The following is a 21,686-nucleotide window of genomic DNA, read 5'->3' on the forward strand; positions in this document are numbered from 1 at the left end:
AGGTCGCAGTATCATGACATTACAGGATGGACAATAAATCAAGGGACACACAAAAAACCCTCCACTATCAGTGTTAATATGACACGTTTACAACAAAGAAATACATGTTAGTGAGAGTATGTCATGCTAACCACTTAATTTGATGGAACAAAATGTAGAAATCTGACGATTTAGCACTTAGTTTTGTCAAAGATGTATTACGAGCAGCTCTGGGGACATGAGGAAATGACATTAGTGGAACAAATTAAAATGATTTCAGATACATAACTTATGATAACAGTGCAATTCATTCAGAAGTTGGGTTTATTTTCCGACCATATCATCGTATTATTTAAAGAAAAGTGTGTGATAAAAGAAAGGTCGACATCTTCGTTACGGTGGTGAAAAATAATCAATCCACTGTGTAGGGTAAAAGAGAGTCTGATCTTAATGCCACGTCATCTGATGTCACTGCCGCACCTGCGCAGCCATATTGCACTTCTAGCGACGGGCAGAAAGGAAGGAAGAAACGGTAGAACAGTATACCCGTGTTTTGTGTTACACGATCAGTAATGTCCGTCAAGTGACCGAATCTAACGAGAAGACCGTGTTGAGGTGCGATCGGAGGGGGTAAATCAGAGGAAGTTGCCCCAGTGCCTAGGAATTCCAGAGGGGCAAGTCATCTTCATCATCATCATCATCATCATCATCTGCTCGGTGAGAAAAGAGGAAGAGTCAGATCTCCTGCTGAACCAAACGAAACCACGCACGCACACCATGAATCCAGAATAGTGAGTATTTTATGTCTAGTTGTGCATATCGGCTGTCAGTTTGTGCATAATCGCGAGACGTCAGTGTGTGTAGCTTTGTCTAGCCTCAAAGGCTAACAAGGTCCGGAACAAACAGCGAATTTAACGGATATTTGCCGAGTTGAAGCATTTCTCTTGGTGTTCTCACGCGCAAACTAACAGTACCAGTCGTTATCAAACATGCACGTGTTAAATGCATTGCTATTTAGCGTTTATCGTACGTAAATGTCGTCATTTGCCGTAGTGCGTGACGTCATTTTTTGTGTTGCGTCGCCTTGCCACGGAGTGACGTCGTTAGTTCACAGGCGCGAGACGGACTACTGCTGTATCATGTAAGCGCATGCACACTCAGTATAATGAACGTTGCATGCTCTTATCATCGCAGGAGCCATAAGATTTTCATTAGGCCCGAGAGTCAGTGCTGCAGCTTAAAGAGGTCATTTGGCTTCATATTTTCAAGGCTCTCTTGATATGACCCAGCAAACATGCCCGTGCGGGCCCACCGTGGGCAAGTGTGGGTTTAGCGTGGGCAGGGCAAACCCACACTAATCCCACGTGGACCCCATGTGGGTTAGCCCACAGCAGTTTTGCCATTTGGGGGCCCTATGTGGGCTTTCTGTGGGCAAGCCAGTCTAAGGTTTTTCTTAATGTTTGTGGGTATAACACCTCTTTTTTTTTTTCTTGACAGTGCAGCAATCAGTGTAACAGCATGCACAGAGCAAGTAATGATTGCTTCACAATAAGGTTGTCAAATAAAAATAAAAATGCTCATTCGAAAGCTAAAACTGTGCAATCGAATTTTGAATGTGTGCCAAGAACTTACGAAGACTTCAGATCGATTGCGTTCTTGCGCTACAAAAAGGATAGACACAGCACAACAAATACAGTTTAACAGAAAGCAATATGCTTTTAAAGTTTTTTTAATTAGAAACAGCATCTAAAAACAGTGTTCCCGCACGAGATGCTGAATAAACAAATACAAAGTGAAACAAATACGTTCGACTAGCACGCGTTTACATACAGGTTCATCTCAATAAATTAGAATGTCGTGGAAAAGTTAATTTATTTCAGTAATTCAACTCAAATTGTGAAACTCGTGTATTAAATAAATTCAGTGCACACAGACTGAAGTAGTTTAAGTCTTTGGTTCTTTTAATTGTGATGATTTTGGCTCACATTTAACAAAAACCCACCAATTCACTATCTCAAAAAATTAGAATACATCATAAGACCAATAAAAAAAACATTTTTAGTGAATTGTTGGCCTTCTGGAAAGTATGTTCATTTACTGTATATGTACTCAATACTTGGTAGGGGCTCCTTTTACTTTAATTACTGCCTCAGTTCGGCGTGGCATGGAGGTGATCAGTTTGTGGCACTGCTGAGGTGGTATGGAAGCCCAGGTTTCTTTGACAGTGGCCTTCAGCTCATCTGCATTTTTTGGTCTCTTGTTTCTCATTTTCCTCTTGACAATACCCCATAGATTCTCTATGGGGTTCAGGTCTGGTGAGTTTGCTGGCCAGTCAAGCACACCAACACCACGGTCATTTAACCAACTTTTGGTGCTTTTGGCAGTGTGGGCAGGTGCCAAATCCTGCTGGAAAATGAAATCAGCATCTTTAAAAAGCTGGTCAGCAGAAGGAAGCATGAAGTGCTCCAGAATTTCTTGGTAAATGGGTGCAGTGACTTTGGTTTTCAAAAAACACAATGGACCAACACCAGCAGATGACATTGCACCCCAAATCATCACAGACTGTGGAAACTTAACACTGGACTTCAAGCAACTTGGGCTATGAGCTTCTCCACCCTTCCTCCAGACTCTAGGACCTTGGTTTCCAAATGAAATACAAAACTTGTTCTCATCTGAAAGAGGACTTTGGACCACTGGGCAACAGTCCAGTTCTTCTTCTCCTTAGCCCAGGTAAGATGCCTCTGATGTTGTCTGTGGTTCAGGAGTGGCTTAACAAGAGGAATAAGACAACTGTAGCCAAATTCCTTGACATGTCTGTGTGTGGTGGCTCTTGATGCCTTGACCCCAGCCTCAGTCCATTCCTTGTGAAGTTCACCCAAATTCTTGAATCGATTTTGCTTGTCAATCCTCATAAGGCTGCGGTTCTCTCGGTTGGTTGTGCATCTTTTTCTTCCACACTTTTTCCTTCCACTCAACTTTCTGTTAACATGCTTGGATACAGCACTCTGTGAACAGCCAGCTTCTTTGGCAATGAATGTTTGTGGCTTACCCTCCTTGTGAAGGGTGTCAATGATTGTCTTCTGGACAACTGTCAGATCAGCAGTCTTCCCCATGATTGTGTAGCCTAGTGAACCAAACTGAGAGACCATTTTGAAGGCTCAGGAAACCTTTGCAGGTATTTTGAGTTGATTAGCTGATTGGCATGTCACCATATTCTAATTTTTTGAGATAGTGAATTGGTGGGTTTTTGTTAAATGTGAGCCAAAATCATCACAATTAAAAGAACCAAAGACTTAAACTACTTCAGTCTGTGTGCATTGAATTTATTTAATACACGAGTTTAACAATTTGAGTTGAATTACTGAAATAAATGAACTTTTCCACGACATTCTAATTTATTGAGATGCACCTGTAGAAAAACAAATGGATGGTTGCAAAAGTGTTCGGTGTGAACAGCCCCTTACAGTTGGTGGAGGACTTTGGCCGTTGCGTGTTACTCTTTTATAAGCGTTTCTCAAATTAATCAATGAGTTGTTTAAATGTGTTTTCAAGAAACATTTTCAACATGGAAATATGTGTCTCGAGATTCTCTCGTTCGGTTCCAGTCTGTTGTGTTCTTTCTGTTTGAACAGGCCCTTGCCCTGTCCTCAGTCTGAGCCGCTTTACCACTGAGTTCAGCCGAATACCACTGCTATCTCTGAATATTGCTACTCTACATAAAACTGTCCTGAATAAAAAAACTATGTGGTATTTCGCTGTTATTATGAAGCTTGAGTCTGGGATAGTATACTGTGGCATCAGTGCAAGTGTAACACCATGTGAACTGTCTATTGAAGAGTTTATCCCGATCATTTTACTTTTGACTTAACATTTGAGAATATGGACTGACTGAAACTTTTTATTTATTTATTTTATGCACATTAGTTGAAAATTATTTTTTTTTAAACAGCCAGGAATGTTCTTTGCAATAATATAACAGTGCTGAATGGTTTATGTATTTATTGCGCCTTTTATGGACTAAGGAAACAATGTCAATTTAAAAATCAGCTGACTTTAAAATTCGAAAATTATTCGAATTTTGAAAATATTTAAGGTATAAATTCTCTGCTCATTTGACAGCCCTACTTCACAGCTTGTGTGATACAACGTTTTTCAGCTTGTCTAATGGTAGTCCTTGAATGCAGAAACCAGAATAGACCATCCATTGCCACATTGTCATCATTAAAGTGGAATCAAATTCCCCAGACTTTATTTTGAGTTGGTGGAAGTGGATACTTTGTTTATTTTGTTTTGAACTCTCCTTGCTGTCAGCATGAAGTAGGTCATTGGTTCTTGGAAATGGCAGTTTGTGTTGCAATTCGTAGATCTGATGTCAGATGTAGATTTCTGTTTTGTTTTTAATTGAAAGTTATTAGTCTAAGGGCAATTTAAATCCTTAACTTAAAGGGACAGTTCACTCAAAAATGAAAATTCGGTCATCATTTACTCACCCTCATGTCGCTCCAAACCTGTATGAGTTTCTATCTCCTACGGAACACAAAAGTACATAAGCTATTTCGATAAATGTCTGTGTGTTTTTTGTCCGTGCAATAAAATTCAATGGGGTCCAAAGATTTGTTTTGGACCCCATTGACTTTCATTTTACAGACAAAAACAGTTGAAACATTCTTCAAAATATCTTCTTTTGTGTTCCGCTGGAGAAAGAAAGTTAATTGATTAGCCATTAATATTTTAGGACCTCTTGTGGCAACAGTTCATTACGTCATACATGTGATTTTTGTTTTTGATCCCATAACACTGTACAGTACAGACATTAACGCTTGGCCAGGACAAGTAGATTTTTGAAAGGGCAAGTGAAAAATAATTTTACTTGCCCGAGCAGACAAGTAGCCTTATTAAAACGTCAATAATAAAAGAAGAAATATATTTGTGATATAGCCTAGCTGTGTTACTTATTACAAACTGGGCATTAAATTTGGCGCGGGATTGTACACAGCTTTTTTTTCCGGCTGATGGAATGTCCCTCTGCTAGCAAAGTCTTTCCCGGATGCCATGTTTGTTGTTTACAGAAGCATCGCGGGGATTAGGTTGTTATGGGGATGCTGCTTTCTGTCGAGCTGCACATATACGGGAGTAAAGAGTTCACCGCTTATACAGTACATTTAAACAGGAACCCAGCTTTCTCGCAGTAAGCCACATCTCAATAACCTGCTTTTTGGTGTCCATCTAAACGTACTGTACTGACAGAACTGTTTGCTCATCAAATGTGATCAACTTGTATCCACACTCAACAGCGCCACCCATTCTGTTATAACTGTGAGTTTTAGTTTGTATGTTCAGGATTTAACATGCATCTCACTGTACAATATGGCCGGCAAAGCAAAACTTTGCGAAATTCGAATAGTATTTGTGCTTTTCGAATACTCGAGTATTCGACTACTCGTGCACATCCCTAAATTAAATTATCGCTCCTGTTTATGAACAGCAAAGCAGACTATAAAGCTACGCGTGAAATTTAGAGCGATCTAGTTTTGCCTCATCACATCGTGCGGCTCATATTACAGCACCTTTTACAAGGAAGGCAGAAATAGCAAAAATGCTTTGTGAACCACTGAACTACTCAGTTGCTGGGTAAAGAAAAACGCTTAAATGCTTAAAACAGACAACTTTCTCATCCATATTCAGGTATATATAAATAATATATTAATATTAATAATATACATATTCAAATTGATCTAGCATCAAGGTCCCCACTTTCAGGATCCCATCTGTTAATTACGGTGCATTTTGTCACCTTTAATCTAGTGAGCATGGACTTGAGCTCTTAAAGGGATAGTTCACCCTCATGCCATCCCAGATGTGTATGACATTCTTCTGCAGAACACAAAGATTTTTAGAAAAATATTTCAGCTCTGTTAGTCCTCACAATGTAAGTAGATGGTGATCAGACCTTAGTTGCTCCAAAAATCATATAAAGGAATCACAATAGTAATCCATAAGACTCCAGTGGTTAAATCCATATCTTCAGAAGAGATATGATGGTTGTAGTTTCAGCTTTTTTATTCTAAATCTCCACTTTCATTTTCACTTTCAGATGTGAAAGTGAACAGGCACTGCATGTGACTTTCAGATGTGAAAGTGGAGATTTAGCGTAAAAAATGGACTTGCATTATGATCTTTTTTTTCACCCACACCTATTATATCGCTTCTGAAGATATGGATTTAACCACTGGCGTCATATGGATTACTTTAATGTTGCCTTTATGTGATTTTTGGAGCTTCAAAAGCCTGATCACCATTCGCTTGCATTGTAATGACCTACAGAGCTGAAATATTCTTCTAAAAACCTTTGTTTGTGTTCAGCAGAAGAAAGTCATACACATCTAGGATGGCATGAGCGTGAGTAAATGATGAGAGAATTTAAATTTTTGGGTCAACTATCCCTTTAAAGGGAAAGTTGACCCAAAAATGTAAATACTGTTATAACTTATAACTGTATCGCAAACCCATATGACATTCTTTCATCCGTGGGCCACGAAAGGACATGTTAGGCAGAATATTAGTGTCAGTCACCATTCACTTTCATTGTATGAAAAAAGATGATTTAAAGTGAATGGTGACTGGGGCTACCATTCTGCCTAACACCCCCCTTTTGTGTTTAATTTGAATTTCTCTCTTTTGTGGGCTTGGAACAACATGAGGTCGAGAAATCATGACAGAATTTACATTTTTGGGTGAACTATCCTTTTAATTACCTGTTTAAGTAATTGTTAAAGATATTCGCCAAGAACAACAATTTAAATGTAAGTTGGTGTATGATTGCATCCTGCTTGCTGGGAAACGAGTGACTGAATAAGAATGTTGATGAGAATATTGCTTCTGAATAAATTAGATTTACACCACAATTGAAACGATTTCCTTTTTTCTCTTCGGACAAGTAACTTTTTTACTCGGACAAGTGAATGACCAATTTACTTGTCTGAAGGACGAGCACATGACAGTGCTTAATGTTGAGCCTTGTAGTGTTTCGAAAATTGAAAAGCTACTCATTACAAACGAGAATACACAATATTCACATTATACTTTACAATAGATGGACAACATTAGACTGAACATTATAAGCAAGAGTCATCATTGTACAACAGTTGTAGTGACATTGATCAATTGTTAAGCAACAAACTTAACCAGACTAGCAACACCATTCCTAAAGGCCAGTTTGCACAGCCCATACAACCATCACAAAATCCTGTTAGCCTCACAGTTCACATTAAAATAACTGTTTATGTTCGCAAGTCCCAAACTTACTTCAGACTCCTATCTGTCAGTTGTTCATCAGCCATCATTTGTCATAGTTTTATTAAAACTACCACCAATGTACAATACAATATTAAGTTGCCGCTAGTAATGTTATAACTAATTTGACTTAAGGTATGAAGTTTATATTAGGGCTGTTGAGGTGGCAAATTTTTACCACCGTGGTGTTTTAGGGGCAACCACCGGCAGTGAAAGGTGTTGCATGGTGATTGGAGGGCGGGGGAGGGGGTGCGCACAAACTAAGTGTTTATTGTGGATTAAACTTTTAAAAAAGTGCGCCATTGGACATGGTATAGAGATTAAAACCTTTGTAAAATATTACAAAATGGCTTTAAAATGTATGTCTGTTTTTACACCAGTAGCTTATAAGACGGTTACATGTAAACATCAGCAGCTAAAAATATTCCAGAATGTCAAAATCTGTAAATATAGCTAAGCTTGAATATTCAGCATGACTAAACATCAGTAAACAGCTGGACAATAATTAAATGTTGGCTCAGGCCCAACTTGGCTGAAAGCTTTTCAGTTGTCAGATGTTTGGGGGAAAAAAACATTGTCCGGTATTTGAGAGGACCTCACTGGGGTTATGATGTTTCCAGTCGGTCTGAATACATGTTCAGAAGCAGGATTAATCTTGTAAACAAAATTACTGACAAAAATGTATGTATGTTTTTGATTCCATTAACAAAGATTCGATGGAAAAATACACATCATCTTAGGCCTGTGAATAGTAGGGCTGGATGTTTGTTTACACAGATTTCCCGATTTGATTCCGATTCACAAGCTCTGGATTCAGTGCCAATTACGTTTCTATTTGATTTTGATTCATATGGGTCTATATCTGTTTCGATGTCCACTTTGCTTAGATATGAAAGAAATTCTTTCTCAGCTAACACTCTGTTATAAAGGAACCTTTCAACCTTCTAGATACAATTTGAAAATTGTAACTTGACAAATTATATTTCATCAAATTGGTCACATTTTAGCTTTTGAACAAATTTCTAATTCAGTCTATTTTATCAATAGATGTCTTGAAATTGCATATATTATGCTGCATTTATATGTTTGTTACATGCTTATTGTTTACTTGTGTAATTTGTACTACTGTCTATGTATTAACATGGATATGTAGAACGTGTGCTAAATTGGTACTGACTGCCCATAAAACGAGAGGGGACGTGCAAGGTTTCTTTAGTGCATCCATGTGTGATTAGAAGTAAATCTGTCTTTTGTTGTTTTTAATCACAGTTGACTGTAAAGAACAGAAAGGGTGTTAAAAGCGATATTATTCAATGTCAAATTAGTTGCGTGGATCTCGTTTTTGGACACACAGAACGAGTTAAATCAAATCCTGAAGTCTTTGAAAAATGGAAAATGAATACGTCTCTAGCATGAAGAATCGACAACACAGTAGCTAAAGATCTAATACTTCACTATACTCATATGCTTTCATTTCATGAATTTATTTCAGATTTTCGCAAGGTCTTATAAGTTGCCTTTATGATATGCCTTTATGTGCACCACACCACTGGTGGCAGTCCACTACTGCGGTGGGAAGGTTGTCACACTGATCCTAGCAGCACTAGTGTATATATGGGGAAAAAAGGTTAATTCAGATATAAAACTGCAATTGTGTACTTGTATTGATGCTAACTCTAGTGGTGTTTTTACTCTTTAGTGATTACCTGTTCAAACTGCTCCTCATCGGTGACTCTGGAGTGGGGAAGTCGTGTCTTTTGTTGAGATTTGCTGTAAGTACGGATACACATTGGTAGTTCTGGTCAGTTTTTACTGCCAAAACTTATGATAGTTAACCCAAAAATTAACATTCTGTCTTCATTTATTCACCCTCAACCTGTTTACAAACCTGTATTACTTTCTTTTTTCAATGGAACACAAAGCGAGATGTTAATGGCTGACAACCTCAGTCACCAGATGCAATGAAACGTTAATGGTGACTGGGACTGCCAGTCCATAACATTCTCCTTTTGTGTTCCAAAGAAGTAAGAAAGTGTTTGAAACAACATACATGTGAGTAAATTATGACAGAATTTTCATTTTTGGGTGAACTATTCCTTTAACTGCTCAGGATAAATCATGTAAAGGTTAAAGGAATATTCTGGGTTCAATACATGTTAAGTTCAATCAACAGCATTTGTGGCATAATATTGATTACCACAATTTATTTCAGTTCGTCCCTCCTTTTCTTTAAAAAAAGCAAAATCTTGGTTACAGTGAGGCACTTACAATGGAGGTGAATGGGGGCCAATTTTTGAAGGGTTTAAAAACAGAAATTTGAAGCTTATAATTTTATAAAAGCCCTTACATTAATTATTCTGTTAAAACTTGTATTAACACTTATAAAAAAAAAATAAAAAAAATATTATTTTACTATACTATATTTACTATATTATTATATACTTATTACTGTTATTTGAGCTGTAGAGTTGTTTAAATTGTAATTTTTACAGTCATTTTATAGTTTTAGGGTTTGTTGACATTGCATCGTCATGGCAGCAAAGTTGTAAAATGTGCATATTGTTTATATCTTGTGGCTGTACTTTTGAAACAGTGAGTATTTTAATGTTTACGAACTGGCCCCCATTCACTTACATCTTTTTTTTCTCCCAATTTGGAAAGCAACATTCCCATTACTTAGTAGGTCCTCGTGATAGTGCGGTTACTCACCTCAGTCCGGGTGGCGGAGATCAAGTCTCAGTTGCCTCCGCTTCTGAGACAGTCAGTCCGTGCATCTTATCACGTGGCTCGCTGTGCGTAACACCGCGGAGACTCACATCATGTGGAGGCTCATGATACTCTCCGCGATCTCCCATTGAGAGCGAGAACCACTAATCGCGACCACGAGGAGGTTACCCCATGTAACTCTACCCTCCCTAGCAACCGGGCCAATTTGGTTGCTTAGGAGACCTGGCTGGAGTCACTCAGCACACCCTGGATTTGAACTCGCGACTCCATGGATGGTAGTCAGCGTCAATACTCGCTGAGCTACCCAGGCCACCCATTCACTTCTATTGTAAGTGCCTTGCTGGAACCTCGATTTTTGCTTTTTTTTTAAAGAAAAGGAGGGGCAAGTCAAAATAAATTTTTGTGGAAATCAATATTATGCCACTAATGCTGTTGATTGAGCTTAACTTGTATTGAACCCTGGATATTCCTTTAACGTCATGCATACCATGAATTCTTTAGACTGAGAGTTCACTGAATATAGCTACTACTTTTAGAATGCGAGATGTATAGATACAGAGGTACATTAAATTATTTGTTTCCCCCTCTGACTTATTATTTCTCTCACTGTTCTTGCCTTTGTTGTTTGTTCCTGCAGGATGACACATACACAGAGAGCTACATCAGCACCATTGGCGTGGACTTCAAAATCCGCACTATTGAACTGGATGGCAAGACCATTAAGCTCCAAATTGTAAGTTCCAATCAATTTTTTCCTTTCCCAGGTTCTATGACAGTGTGACTGCATGCCATTAAAAGTGAAATTGCTGCTTTGTCTAGTGTCAAGTCCAATTTGCTTTGTTTTGTATCTGTGTAGAGTTGGTGACTGTTTCAATTGTGAGTCATCTATAGTATGCACACCAAGTACATTATGATGCCCTGCATTCTAATATATTCTCTAATAACTCAATACAACACTTTTAGTGGAATTTTACATACTTTTAGATTACTTACAGCTTTCTACTTGCCCTCTAGATGCAAACGTTTGTACTAATAACCTTAATATTTTAATGAATCTAATTAGACTGTTTATCCTCACCTCTGTTCTAGTGGGATACTGCTGGGCAGGAAAGGTTTCGCACCATCACCTCCAGTTACTACCGAGGAGCTCATGGCATCATTGTGGTCTATGATGTCACAGATCAGGTTAGACATGATTACCCTTGCTTGATCCGAATTTAATAAGACACATTGAAGCTGTGATGAATCGCGGTCTATAAAAAAAAACTGAAAGATGTGAAGTCTTGAGAGAGAGTGTTTTTCAGTAGTTTTGATGCTCTTGACTTTGTTCATATCATCCTCAGCAGACTTCTCTTGTTTGATAGCCTGCTTCTCAAACCCAGATCATTGATGTTGTTTTGCCTCATCATTGCTTGAAAAGGATGCATCTATAAAGAGTCTTTCTCTCTTCTTCCTGCCTTCCCTAAAGGAGTCGTATAACAATGTGAAACAGTGGCTGCAGGAAATAGACCGCTATGCAAGCGAGAATGTCAACAAGCTGCTGGTGGGGAACAAGTGTGACCTTACCACCAAGAAAGTAGTGGACTACACAACAGCCAAGGTAATAATGCTTCAAAGGAGAAACTAGGGCTGAATGATTATGACTTAATTAATTGTATAATTATAATTGTCGATCATTTCCCTTGTTAGTGGCATGACAAAGCTAACTAAATTATCTTTAATTGAGTTAATCAATTAGTAACTCAAAAACTGTTACCCAATTTTTACTTTCACTCACATTTACCCTATGCAAACCTTTTTTTTTTTTTTTCTCCCCAATTTGGAATACCCAATTCCCAATGTGCTCTAAGTCCTTGTGGTGGTGTAGTGACTTGCCTCAATCCAGGTGGCGTAGGACAAATCTCAGTTGCCTCCGCGTCTGAGACCTTCAATCCGCGCATCTTATCACTTGGCTTGTTGTGCGCATTGCCACGGAGACATAGCGCGTGTGGAGGCTTCATGCCATCCACCGCGGCAACCACGCTCAACTCACCATGCGCCCCACCGAGAACGAACCACATTATAGCGACCACGAGGAGGTTACCCCATGTGACTCTACCCTCCCTAGCAACCGGGCCAATTTGGTTGCTTAGGAGACCTGGCTGGAGTCACTCAGCATGCCCTGGGATTCGAACTAGCGAGCTAGCGAACTCCAGGGGTGGTAGCCAGCGTATTTTACCACTGAGCTACCCAGGCCCCCCCAAACTTTATGTTTGGTTATAACATAAACTCGTCACATGCCATTTATGCTAAGGACAAGAATGATACCTAAAATTGCTTTGCTTATTGAGGAGAGGTGTGCTGCTATCACTTTTTTTATATGATTTTTTTTCTGGCAGATGATTAAACGAATAAAAAAAAAATCCCTTAGACTTCCATTGGAGGGGCCTGAGCCATATCTAGGGACCAGAATATCTTGAGACTTTCGAGACTTCTTTTTAGGCCAAATACTTTGCACCAGAACACCCTAGCAAGCTCATAGCAGCACACTAACAACTTCTCAGAACACCTTAGTAGCTATGTAGTAGGGATGGGCACGAGTACTCGGGTACTCAGACATGGCAGCAATGATCGATCATGAAAACGATGATCGATAGTGATCACGCATGATGTGACTTTTCACTTAATTCAAAATCCAATGACAATTACCTGACAACTAAACACACAAACAAAGAGGGAGCTTAATTTTAATTTTGAGATTGATTACGTTGTGGTTTTGAGGGGTACATTGATTGTTAGAAACGTCTCAGAGCAACCAAACTGATACAACACTGCAATGCTATCGTTACGATAATCAAAAGAGAGTGTAATTAACCGTGTTTTGAACACCTGTCTCTGCAAAACGTTTGCTAAACACATTTTATTGTCATTTCATGTAAGAGCTTTGACTCGTTAATGGATATTATTTAATAAAATTAAATGTTTGTCACTGACTGTACACCTCCCCGCCCTGCGTGAAGTAACACGCACCTGCATCTCGATGAAATGGGAGTTGAAAATTTCTGCACAAGTTTCCAAGTTAGATGTCCAATATAAAGAGTCATTCCGTTGCACTTTTCCCAGTTGAAATGTGGAAATTCAGACTCTCCGTGATGAATGGAACACTTCATGAATCACAGCAACGACAATACAGAGCATCGCGGCTTTCCTCACGAGCGAACATCTGGGGACACACACACACACACCAGGCGTGTGTGGCAGTGGACTCAATGAACTGAAGCAACGCATATACAGCAGGCGTTTCAAACAGCTAAACAGAGCTAGACAGAGTGCAGCTAAATGGAACACAATGCAGCGTCTTCAGACTGAACTTCAATTTAACACGCATATTAAAAACGCAACGGTTATGGCGTCTCCTGTTATTTGAAAATAGACGATTCAGACAGTCACTAAAAAAACTGGTGCGTGCTTACTAAGATTACTACGGTAACCTGAAGGAAGAACAGACAGATGTGCGTTGGGCACATTCTTTCAGAGCTGGACAGCAAATCTTCACATAATGATAAAATATGATGCATTATATTTTGAATCTTTTGTACATTTTGTAACATATTATTTTATAACAGCTTATAATAATGAATAGACGATACACTGGAACAACAAGGCACAATGCAGCAGCCATAGACGTTTGTCAGACATGTTATTATATATACAGTTTGAACATGTAATCGCCCCTCGAGTACTCGACAAGTACTCGAGTACTCGGACTAATTACTTGAGTAGACAAAATGACCAACATGCCCATGCCTACTATGTAGCAACACCCACAACATCTTGGCATTGTGGCAGAGAGATTTGTATGTAAGTCTAGTTGAAGACTTTACAAGCTAAGCGTGACGTTAGGGAAAATGTAACGCATTCTCAAGTGTCTTAATCTGAGTGGTTCTTTTTTTTTTGCCTCGCAGGAATTTGCTGATTCTTTAGCCATCCCCTTCCTTGAAACAAGCGCTAAGAATGCCACGAATGTAGAGCAGGCCTTCATGACTATGGCTGCTGAGATCAAGAAACGCATGGGCCCTGGAGCGACAACTGGAGGAGACAAGCCCAACCTGAAGATCGAGAGCACTCCTGTGCAGCAGTCTGGTGGCGGATGCTGTTGAAGATCCTGAGCACACAACCATCACTTCCACCCTCAAACACATTTTCTCACACACACCAAAAAGCATTCTCATGTAAGGAACTACTGCATCAAGAGCCAATGTTCTGACCACCTTACGGCTACTTTTTGAAATGAATCTTCTTTTATGACAACACAGTCTTCTTGTTTTTACTCTCCAGCCTCCCACTTTTCATAAGATTCCTCCCCCTCTTCTTAGCCATGTTCTTTCCCTGTACATCTGCTGCTCCTACATTAATAGCCCCACCCACACCCATAGCCCCACCCCTTTGTACTTCAAATCCAGGATGGCGGTTTTGTACAGTCAAATGTTCACGAATAGAAAGATAAGTCTTTGATGAGAGAAAATCTAGGGGCGATGCTCAATTCTATTAAACTCCATTGAAGAGGTTTAAATTGAATTTAACCTATCTCTAGTATTTCTAATTCACACACGTGCACACAAGTTATCATGTACAAACTTGAATGATTGAGGTTATGTGTGTGTGGGCATGGCTTCTTTGGTCGAATCTTTCAACAAGAAGTCAACAGTGCATACAAAGTTGGCAATATTCTACTTGTTCTCATCCTACTAGTTTATTATTGTTATTATGGTGATTTTTAAGACTGATTTTTTTTTCCTGTAGTTTTTGTGTTTTTCTAATGAAGGCTTGTACAAAGGCTTACTGCTGTCAAATGTCATCATCTGGTCGGTTGGGGGGGGGGGAGGTTCTTGGGTTTAGGTTGGTTGATGAAAGCTACTGTTCCCTCGGTTACCTCAATGACCTTTGCTTCTTTTGTCTAAACTGGAGCTGAACACCTCAGTTTCTTGAACTTGGCACATGTCGATGAGGTCGTTTCCTCCCGTTTTCAGCAGTTTTGTGGATTTAGTTTGGAACCTCTACATTTTGGTATCCTTTAATCATCTTGTTGGGTTGGATGTGCTCAGAAGCCGGTAAAACTTGTGCTCCCAAAACGGTTCATCATGCATCCTAAGCGTGTACGTTTATGGTATATGCGTGTATTTATTTCCATACGGTAAAAATATTATCATATTTGTGGAGGGCCTTCATTTCACCACCAATTAAAGTGTCACAGTTATTTGGAATCGGTTTGGTGTGTTTGTGTGAAAGCATTATGTGTTACATCTGAATGAAGGAGTATTGGGATTGACTGGTCTTGCATAGAAGACCGGATATGACCTCTCATGTTCCTTAATGAAAAATATTCACATGGATTCCAGATTCTAGACTTCAGACCTTACAGTGAATCAATCTCTGTGGATACCTACAGTACTTTGGGACCTTTCTCAAGAACTTCTAAGTAAAGGATCTAAAATTTTAGTGCAGAACCTTGTTCAAATGTTGCCTTGGGTGATTTGATAGGTTCAAATGGATGCTGAAGGGCAACCCAGAGCCCCTATGCCCATCTCCAAGAGGTTAAACATCAGTCTTGTCTACATTCAGCAGATTTCGAACACGGACTCAATTGGTGATTGCGATTGAGTCCTGCTATCCTCTGTTGGCCTGTTTTATTATGTACAACTTGGATCTAGAAAAGCATAGATATCGTAAACTTTACTAGTATTGGTGCACCACTCTGTCTTAATTAGGATAGTTTCACCGTAATGATATTGGATCACTTAATGCTCACTGAGTCAGTGTAATCCAGTTTTGACACCACTAACACTTGCCAATGCTAATTTATCGCACATTTTCATCACTAACAATCTGTGGTAGATTCGCTTGTAGTATTTTGTACCTGAATTGGTAGCATTGGGCTGGAGGGAGCAGTAGCAGGGATATGGGTGTGCGTGCAATGGCCAAGAATGGGGGATGGGCAAGGGGCAACTGTGTTTGGGAACATTCCTTTTGATTTTAAAATGAACAGATCCATTGTGGATCTTGATTTATGTCTGTGTGAAATTAAACCGTATATGAAAGTCTCATTTAAAACTCCCACACATTAAAAATAAGTGCTTTTTCTGGAATGTGTTCTTAATGGTCATTTGTTTTCTCAGAAGGTTTGCTGTTCTACCCAATTTTTATTTAATTTTTTTTGGTCTATGAATTTAAGAGTTTTGTGCCGTGTGTCAGTTATCGGAAGGATTAGTGGGGTACCATGTGGGGAGTTGATGGGTTGGGGAGGGTTGCTTATGAATGTGATGGAACGTTCTTATGGTTTTTGTCTTTTTTTCATTTCTACTTTTTACCCAAAATATTTGCACATCTCATTTTTGAATTAGGACACGGCGATGGTAAAATGGCGAGCACCTCTTTAGTAGTTTCCCTGTCTTATATACACACTTTCTCTCCACCCCCTTTGCTTGCTCACTCTGGTGCTCTGTTTCATAGCTGGGTTTGATCTTGTTTTCTCTTCTCTGTACATATTATAAATATATATAATAAAAATGATCAACTTGAGACTTAAAGATGACTTCTGGGTATTTTTCTATTTTGTGTTTTTGAGTGAAATATTGTGTGGGTGGTGAGGTGTGTAGCACTTCCCATGTTAGTTCGAAATGGAAATATGACGACTGATAAATGTGAAAGTCAATCAGATGCTGGAAGAAAACAGATGAAATACAAAATGATTTCAATTATACAGCATATACTGTATATGCATATAGTACTGTGCAAAAGTTTTAGGCAATTGTGAAAAATGTCTTCAAAAAATAATGTCATAAAAAGTATTCGTTTATCAATTAATACAAAGTCCAGTATACAGAAAAAAAGCTCAATCAAAATCAATAATTGGTGTGACCACCTTTGCCTTCAAAACAGCACCAGCGGCCGGTTGCACCAGCTGTGCGTAAGTTACAACTTAGCCTAGTTGTGGCGTAAATGGGCACTAGTCACAATTTACGCACTACTAAATATTTGAGCGTTGCACCATTAAACTTACGTAGGACGTAACCCTACGTATAAACTAAATATTAACGGAAGACTCCGAGTAACTGATGGAATAAAAAAGCAGTCTGATATTTAATGACATCAGTGAGCTCATGTTTTGCGTGACAGGCATCAATCATTTCGACATATAGTATGATGTTGACATTTACACTCGTTTACATTTACGGGAGAGAAAATAAACGTACTTTTAAGCATCTCTTCAGCATGAAACCGATCTAATGGTGCAGTTTTCAGGGTGCATCGCCCGGTGTCAAGTTTCAACACATTCAAAATATATATATATATATAGGATATTAAAATGAATAAATGTATGTTTTTCCAGCCTGTTGTATTATTTATTTATCACCTCTTATTTATTTTAGATACAGTTCCTATATATTGTTATTTACATAGGGCATATGCTATTTATCAAATCTACTTTTATTTTGTATCGTATATTAATGGGGATTTAATTTATTACAGTTGACAGTTACGTGAACAAACAAGGTTTGAACATCAACCGTAGTGAGATAAATTGAAGTTCACGGCTTTTTAACACTTCTGTGTCTACATTTGAAGGCTGCTTATTGGAGCAATACAAGTAAACGTCATATTATGCGACTACGCATTACTTTACTGACCTATTAAGAACAGATGGTGCAACCAAATTCAGCACTGACATAATTACAAACTAACTAGTTGTTATTAAGCCCTTAGTGTGAACTTTACGTCCCAATTTACGTGAGAACTTACGCACAGCTGGTGCAACCCTACCCAGTTCTCCTAGGTCAGAGGTGCCCAAACTAGGGCCAGCGGGCCAAAGTGATTTAAAAAAAAAAAATAATAATAATAATATGGCATTGATGCAGCTCTTCGTTTTTAATTAATATTTTTTTGTTTGATTTTTGCATTACAAAAACTAAAGCTTATTTGAGAAGTAGAGAGTATGAGTGATTTATTTGTTTAAAAATGTATATGCGTACTTCAATGACCTTTAAACAAGTGCTATCTGAAAGTTCGCTCCATTGGCCGTCCCAGGTGCCACCCCAAAATCTTCACTATGATTGGCCAGCTCCAAAGTCGGAGGTGGGCCTTCAATACCGCAGGACTGAACCTAGTTGATTTAAAAAGGAGCGGGAACTGAAGAAGTGTCAAGAAATGACAGGTAATTAGATGGACTCGCGGAACACTGCTTACAGTCATCCCTTTCTGCCCTACCAGCTAGACAAAAATGGTAATGAAGTAAACTAATTCTTCATATTTCATCTTATTCTGACTAAACCACGTTTTGGGGTGTGTATAACATCTGTGTGCATCATTCTGTAATTCATTTGTCAAACATGAGGATAGCTGCAAGTGTTTTAATAAACCATAAGATACAATGCCATATTTCGGCAGGTTCTTAATCATAATCATATTTTGGAGTCAACGAAATTAATAGGCTTCTCAATTTTTTAATTTACAGAAATGTGCTTCGTAGCTTTTATTTCCTTATAATGTAATGCATGCAGCCTTAATCCATCGTCTCTTCAGAAAATAAGTAGAAGTATAATTCAAGTTTTTGATATCACAACAGGAAAACAGTTTTAATGTCAAATAAAAGTAAACAGGCAGAATGCATGAACTGCGCAAAAACATTTTACAGCATTGTTTAATTAAATAATCCTATTACATTTGGCAGTCCCAATAAATGGTAATATTGAGTGAAATTCAGGACAATGTGAAGCCTAGGTCTATGATAAGATATCTTTGTCACATAAAAAAAAAAAAAACAGTATCGTACTTGATAGTATTACGTGATGCCATTGTATCTTCATCTCTCCAAAACTGCACAGATGTACAGATTTTGCTGTTTTGGAAGGAAATTGGTACTTTAATTCACCAAAATGGCATTCAACTGATCACAAAGTATAGTCAGGACATTACTGATGTAAAAAACAGCACCATCACTATTTGAAAAAAGTCATTTTTGATCAAATCTAGACAGGCCCCATTTCCAGCAGCCATCACTCCAACACCTTATCCTTGAGTAATCATGCTAAATTGATAATTTGGTACTAGAAAATCACTTGCCATTATATCAAACACAGCTGAAAGATATTTGGTTCATTAAATGAATCTTAACATTGTCTTTGTGTTTGTTTTTTAGTTGCCACAGTATGATATAGACTGGCATGTCTTAAGGTCAATATTAGGTCAAAAATGGCATAAAACAGCTTTCTCTAGAAACTCATCAGTCAATCATTGTTTTGAGGGATGAAGGCTATACAATGTTTGAAATTGCCAAAAAAACTGAAGATTTCATACAAAGTTGTTCACTACAGTCTTCAAAGACAAAGGACAACTGGCTCTAACAAGGACAGAAAGAGATGTGGAAGGCCAGATGTACAGCTACACAAGAGGATAAGTACATCAGAGTATCTAGTTTGAGAAATAGACGCCTCACATGTCCTCAGCTGACAGCTTCATTGAATTCTACCCGCTCAACACCAGTTTCATGTACAACAGTAAAGAGAAGACTCAGTGGTGCAGGCCTTATGGGAAGAATTGCAAAGAAAAAGCCACTTTTGAAACAGAAAAACAAAAAGAAAAGGTTAGAGTGGGCAAAGAAACACAGACATTGGACAACAGATAATTGGAAAAGAGTGTTATGGATCTTAACCCCATTGAGCTTTTGTGGGATCAGCTAGACTGTAAGGTGCGTGAGAAGTGCCCGACAAGACAGTCACATCTATGGCAAGTGCTACAGGAAGTGTGGGGTGAAATGTCACCTGAGTATCTGGACAAACTGACAGTTAGAATGCCAAGGATCTGCAAAGCTGTCATTGCTGCACGTGGAGGATTTTTTGATGAGAACTCTTTGAAGTAGTTTTTTCAAGTTGTAATAGTAATTTTTCACATTATTAATGTCCTGACTATACATTGTGATCAGTTAAATGCCACTTTGATGAATAAAAGTACCAATTTCTTTCCATAAGAGCAAAATCTGGTCATTATTCCAAACTTATGGCCACCGGTGTATATATACAGTACTGTGCAAATGTTTTAGGCATTTGTGAAAAATGTTGCATAGTGAGGATGTCTTCAAAAATAATGACATAAATAGTTTTCATTTATCACTTAATGTCATACAAAGTCCAGTAAACATAAAAAAAGCTACATCAATATTCGGTGTGACCACCTTTGCCTTTAAAACAGCCCCAATTCTCCTAGGTACACCTGGACACAGTTTTTCTTGGTTGCTGGCAGATAGGATGTTCCAGCTTCTTGGAGAATTCACCACAGTTCTTCTATCTATTTAGACTGTCTCAATTGCTTCTGTCTCTTTATATAATCTCAGACTGACACAACGTTTAGTGGGGGGCTTTGTGGGGGACCTGACATCTGTTTCAGGGCTCCCTGTTCTTCTGTTCTAATCTTTTCTATTTCCAAAATAAATGTTTGGGAGTCTAACATTTATATTTCCTATTAACACACTAAAGCTGAAGATAAAAATAACCATCTTAAGACAAATGCTTTTGTGAAACATCTTATGTGCCTAAGATTTTTGCACAGTACTGTATGTGTGTGTGTGTGTGTATATATATATATATATATATATATATACACTGATCAGCCACAACATTAAAACCACTGACAGGTGAAGTGAATTACATTGATTATATAATTTCAGTGGCACCTGTCAAGGGGTGGGATATATTAGGCAGCAAATGAACAGTCAGTTCTTGAATTTCATGTGTTGGAAGCAGGAAAAATGGACAAGTGTAAGGATCTGAGCGACTTTGACAAGGGCCAAATTGTGATGGCTAGACGACTGGGTCAGTGCATCTCTAAAACGGCAGGTCTAGTGGGCTGTTCCTGGTATGCAGTGGTTAGTACCTACCAAAAGTGGACCAAGGAAGGACAACCGGTGAACCTGCGACAGGGTCACGGGCGCCCAAGGCTCGTCGATGCATGTGGGGAGCGAAGGCTAGCCTGTCCACAGAAGAGCTACTGTAGCACAAATTGCTAAAAAACTTAATGCTGGCCATGATAGAAAGGTGTCAGAACACACAGTGCATCGCAGCATGCGGCGTATGGGGCTGCGTAGCTGCAGACCGGTCAGAGTGCCCAAGCTGACCCCTGTCCACCGACAAGAGCACCTACCATGGGCACGTGAGCAATCTGAGCACAGAACTGGACCATGGAGCAATGGAAGAGGGTGGCCTGTTCTGATGAATCACGTTTTCTTTTAGATCATGTGGACTGCTGGGTGTGTGTGCATTGTTTACCTGGGGAAGAGATGGCAGCAGGATGCACTATGGGAAGAAGGCAGGCCAGCGGAGGCAGTGATGCTCTGGGTAATGTTCTGCTGGAAAACCTTGGGTCCTGGCATTCATGTGGATGTTATTTTGATACGTACCACCTACCTAAAGATTGTTAAAGACCATGTACACCCCTTTATGGCAATGGTATTCCCTGATGGCAGTGGCCTCTTTCAGCAGGATAATGCACCCTGTCACACTGCAGAAAATGTTCAAGAATGGTTTGAGGAACATGACAAAGAGTTCAAGGTGTTGACTTGGCCTCCAAATTCCCCAGATCTCAATCCAATTGAGCATCTATAGGATGTGCTGGACCAACAAGCCTGATCCATGGAGGACTCACCTTGCAACTTACAG

The 21,686-nt window shown here is 39.0% G+C and overlaps 1 protein-coding gene across 1 annotated transcript; it reads left to right on the forward strand.

The window, feature by feature from the left end:
• The first annotated feature begins 454 nt into the window (after window positions 1–454).
• Window positions 455–16,565, forward strand: LOC127453985 (ras-related protein Rab-1B). The gene is made up of 6 exons (XM_051720903.1): window positions 455–770; window positions 8,972–9,044; window positions 10,637–10,732; window positions 11,089–11,184; window positions 11,468–11,599; window positions 13,944–16,565. The coding sequence occupies exons 1-6, from the start codon at window positions 757–759 to the stop codon at window positions 14,136–14,138; spliced, it is 606 nt and encodes a 201-aa protein (XP_051576863.1). The 5' UTR covers window positions 455–756; the 3' UTR covers window positions 14,139–16,565.
• Window positions 16,566–21,686: the final 5,121 nt, after the last annotated feature.

Source organism: Myxocyprinus asiaticus, chromosome 1 (assembly GCF_019703515.2).
Source record: "Myxocyprinus asiaticus isolate MX2 ecotype Aquarium Trade chromosome 1, UBuf_Myxa_2, whole genome shotgun sequence".
In the NCBI taxonomy this organism is placed as follows: domain Eukaryota; kingdom Metazoa; phylum Chordata; class Actinopteri; order Cypriniformes; family Catostomidae; genus Myxocyprinus; species Myxocyprinus asiaticus.

Bases quoted from the DNA above. Each gene is read 5' to 3' on its own strand.
- LOC127453985 (XM_051720903.1), top strand. The intron at 10,733-11,088 runs GTAAGTTCCAAT...CCTCTGTTCTAG, and splicing joins AGACCATTAAGCTCCAAATT to TGGGATACTGCTGGGCAGGA. The intron at 11,600-13,943 runs GTAATAATGCTT...TTTGCCTCGCAG, and splicing joins TGGACTACACAACAGCCAAG to GAATTTGCTGATTCTTTAGC.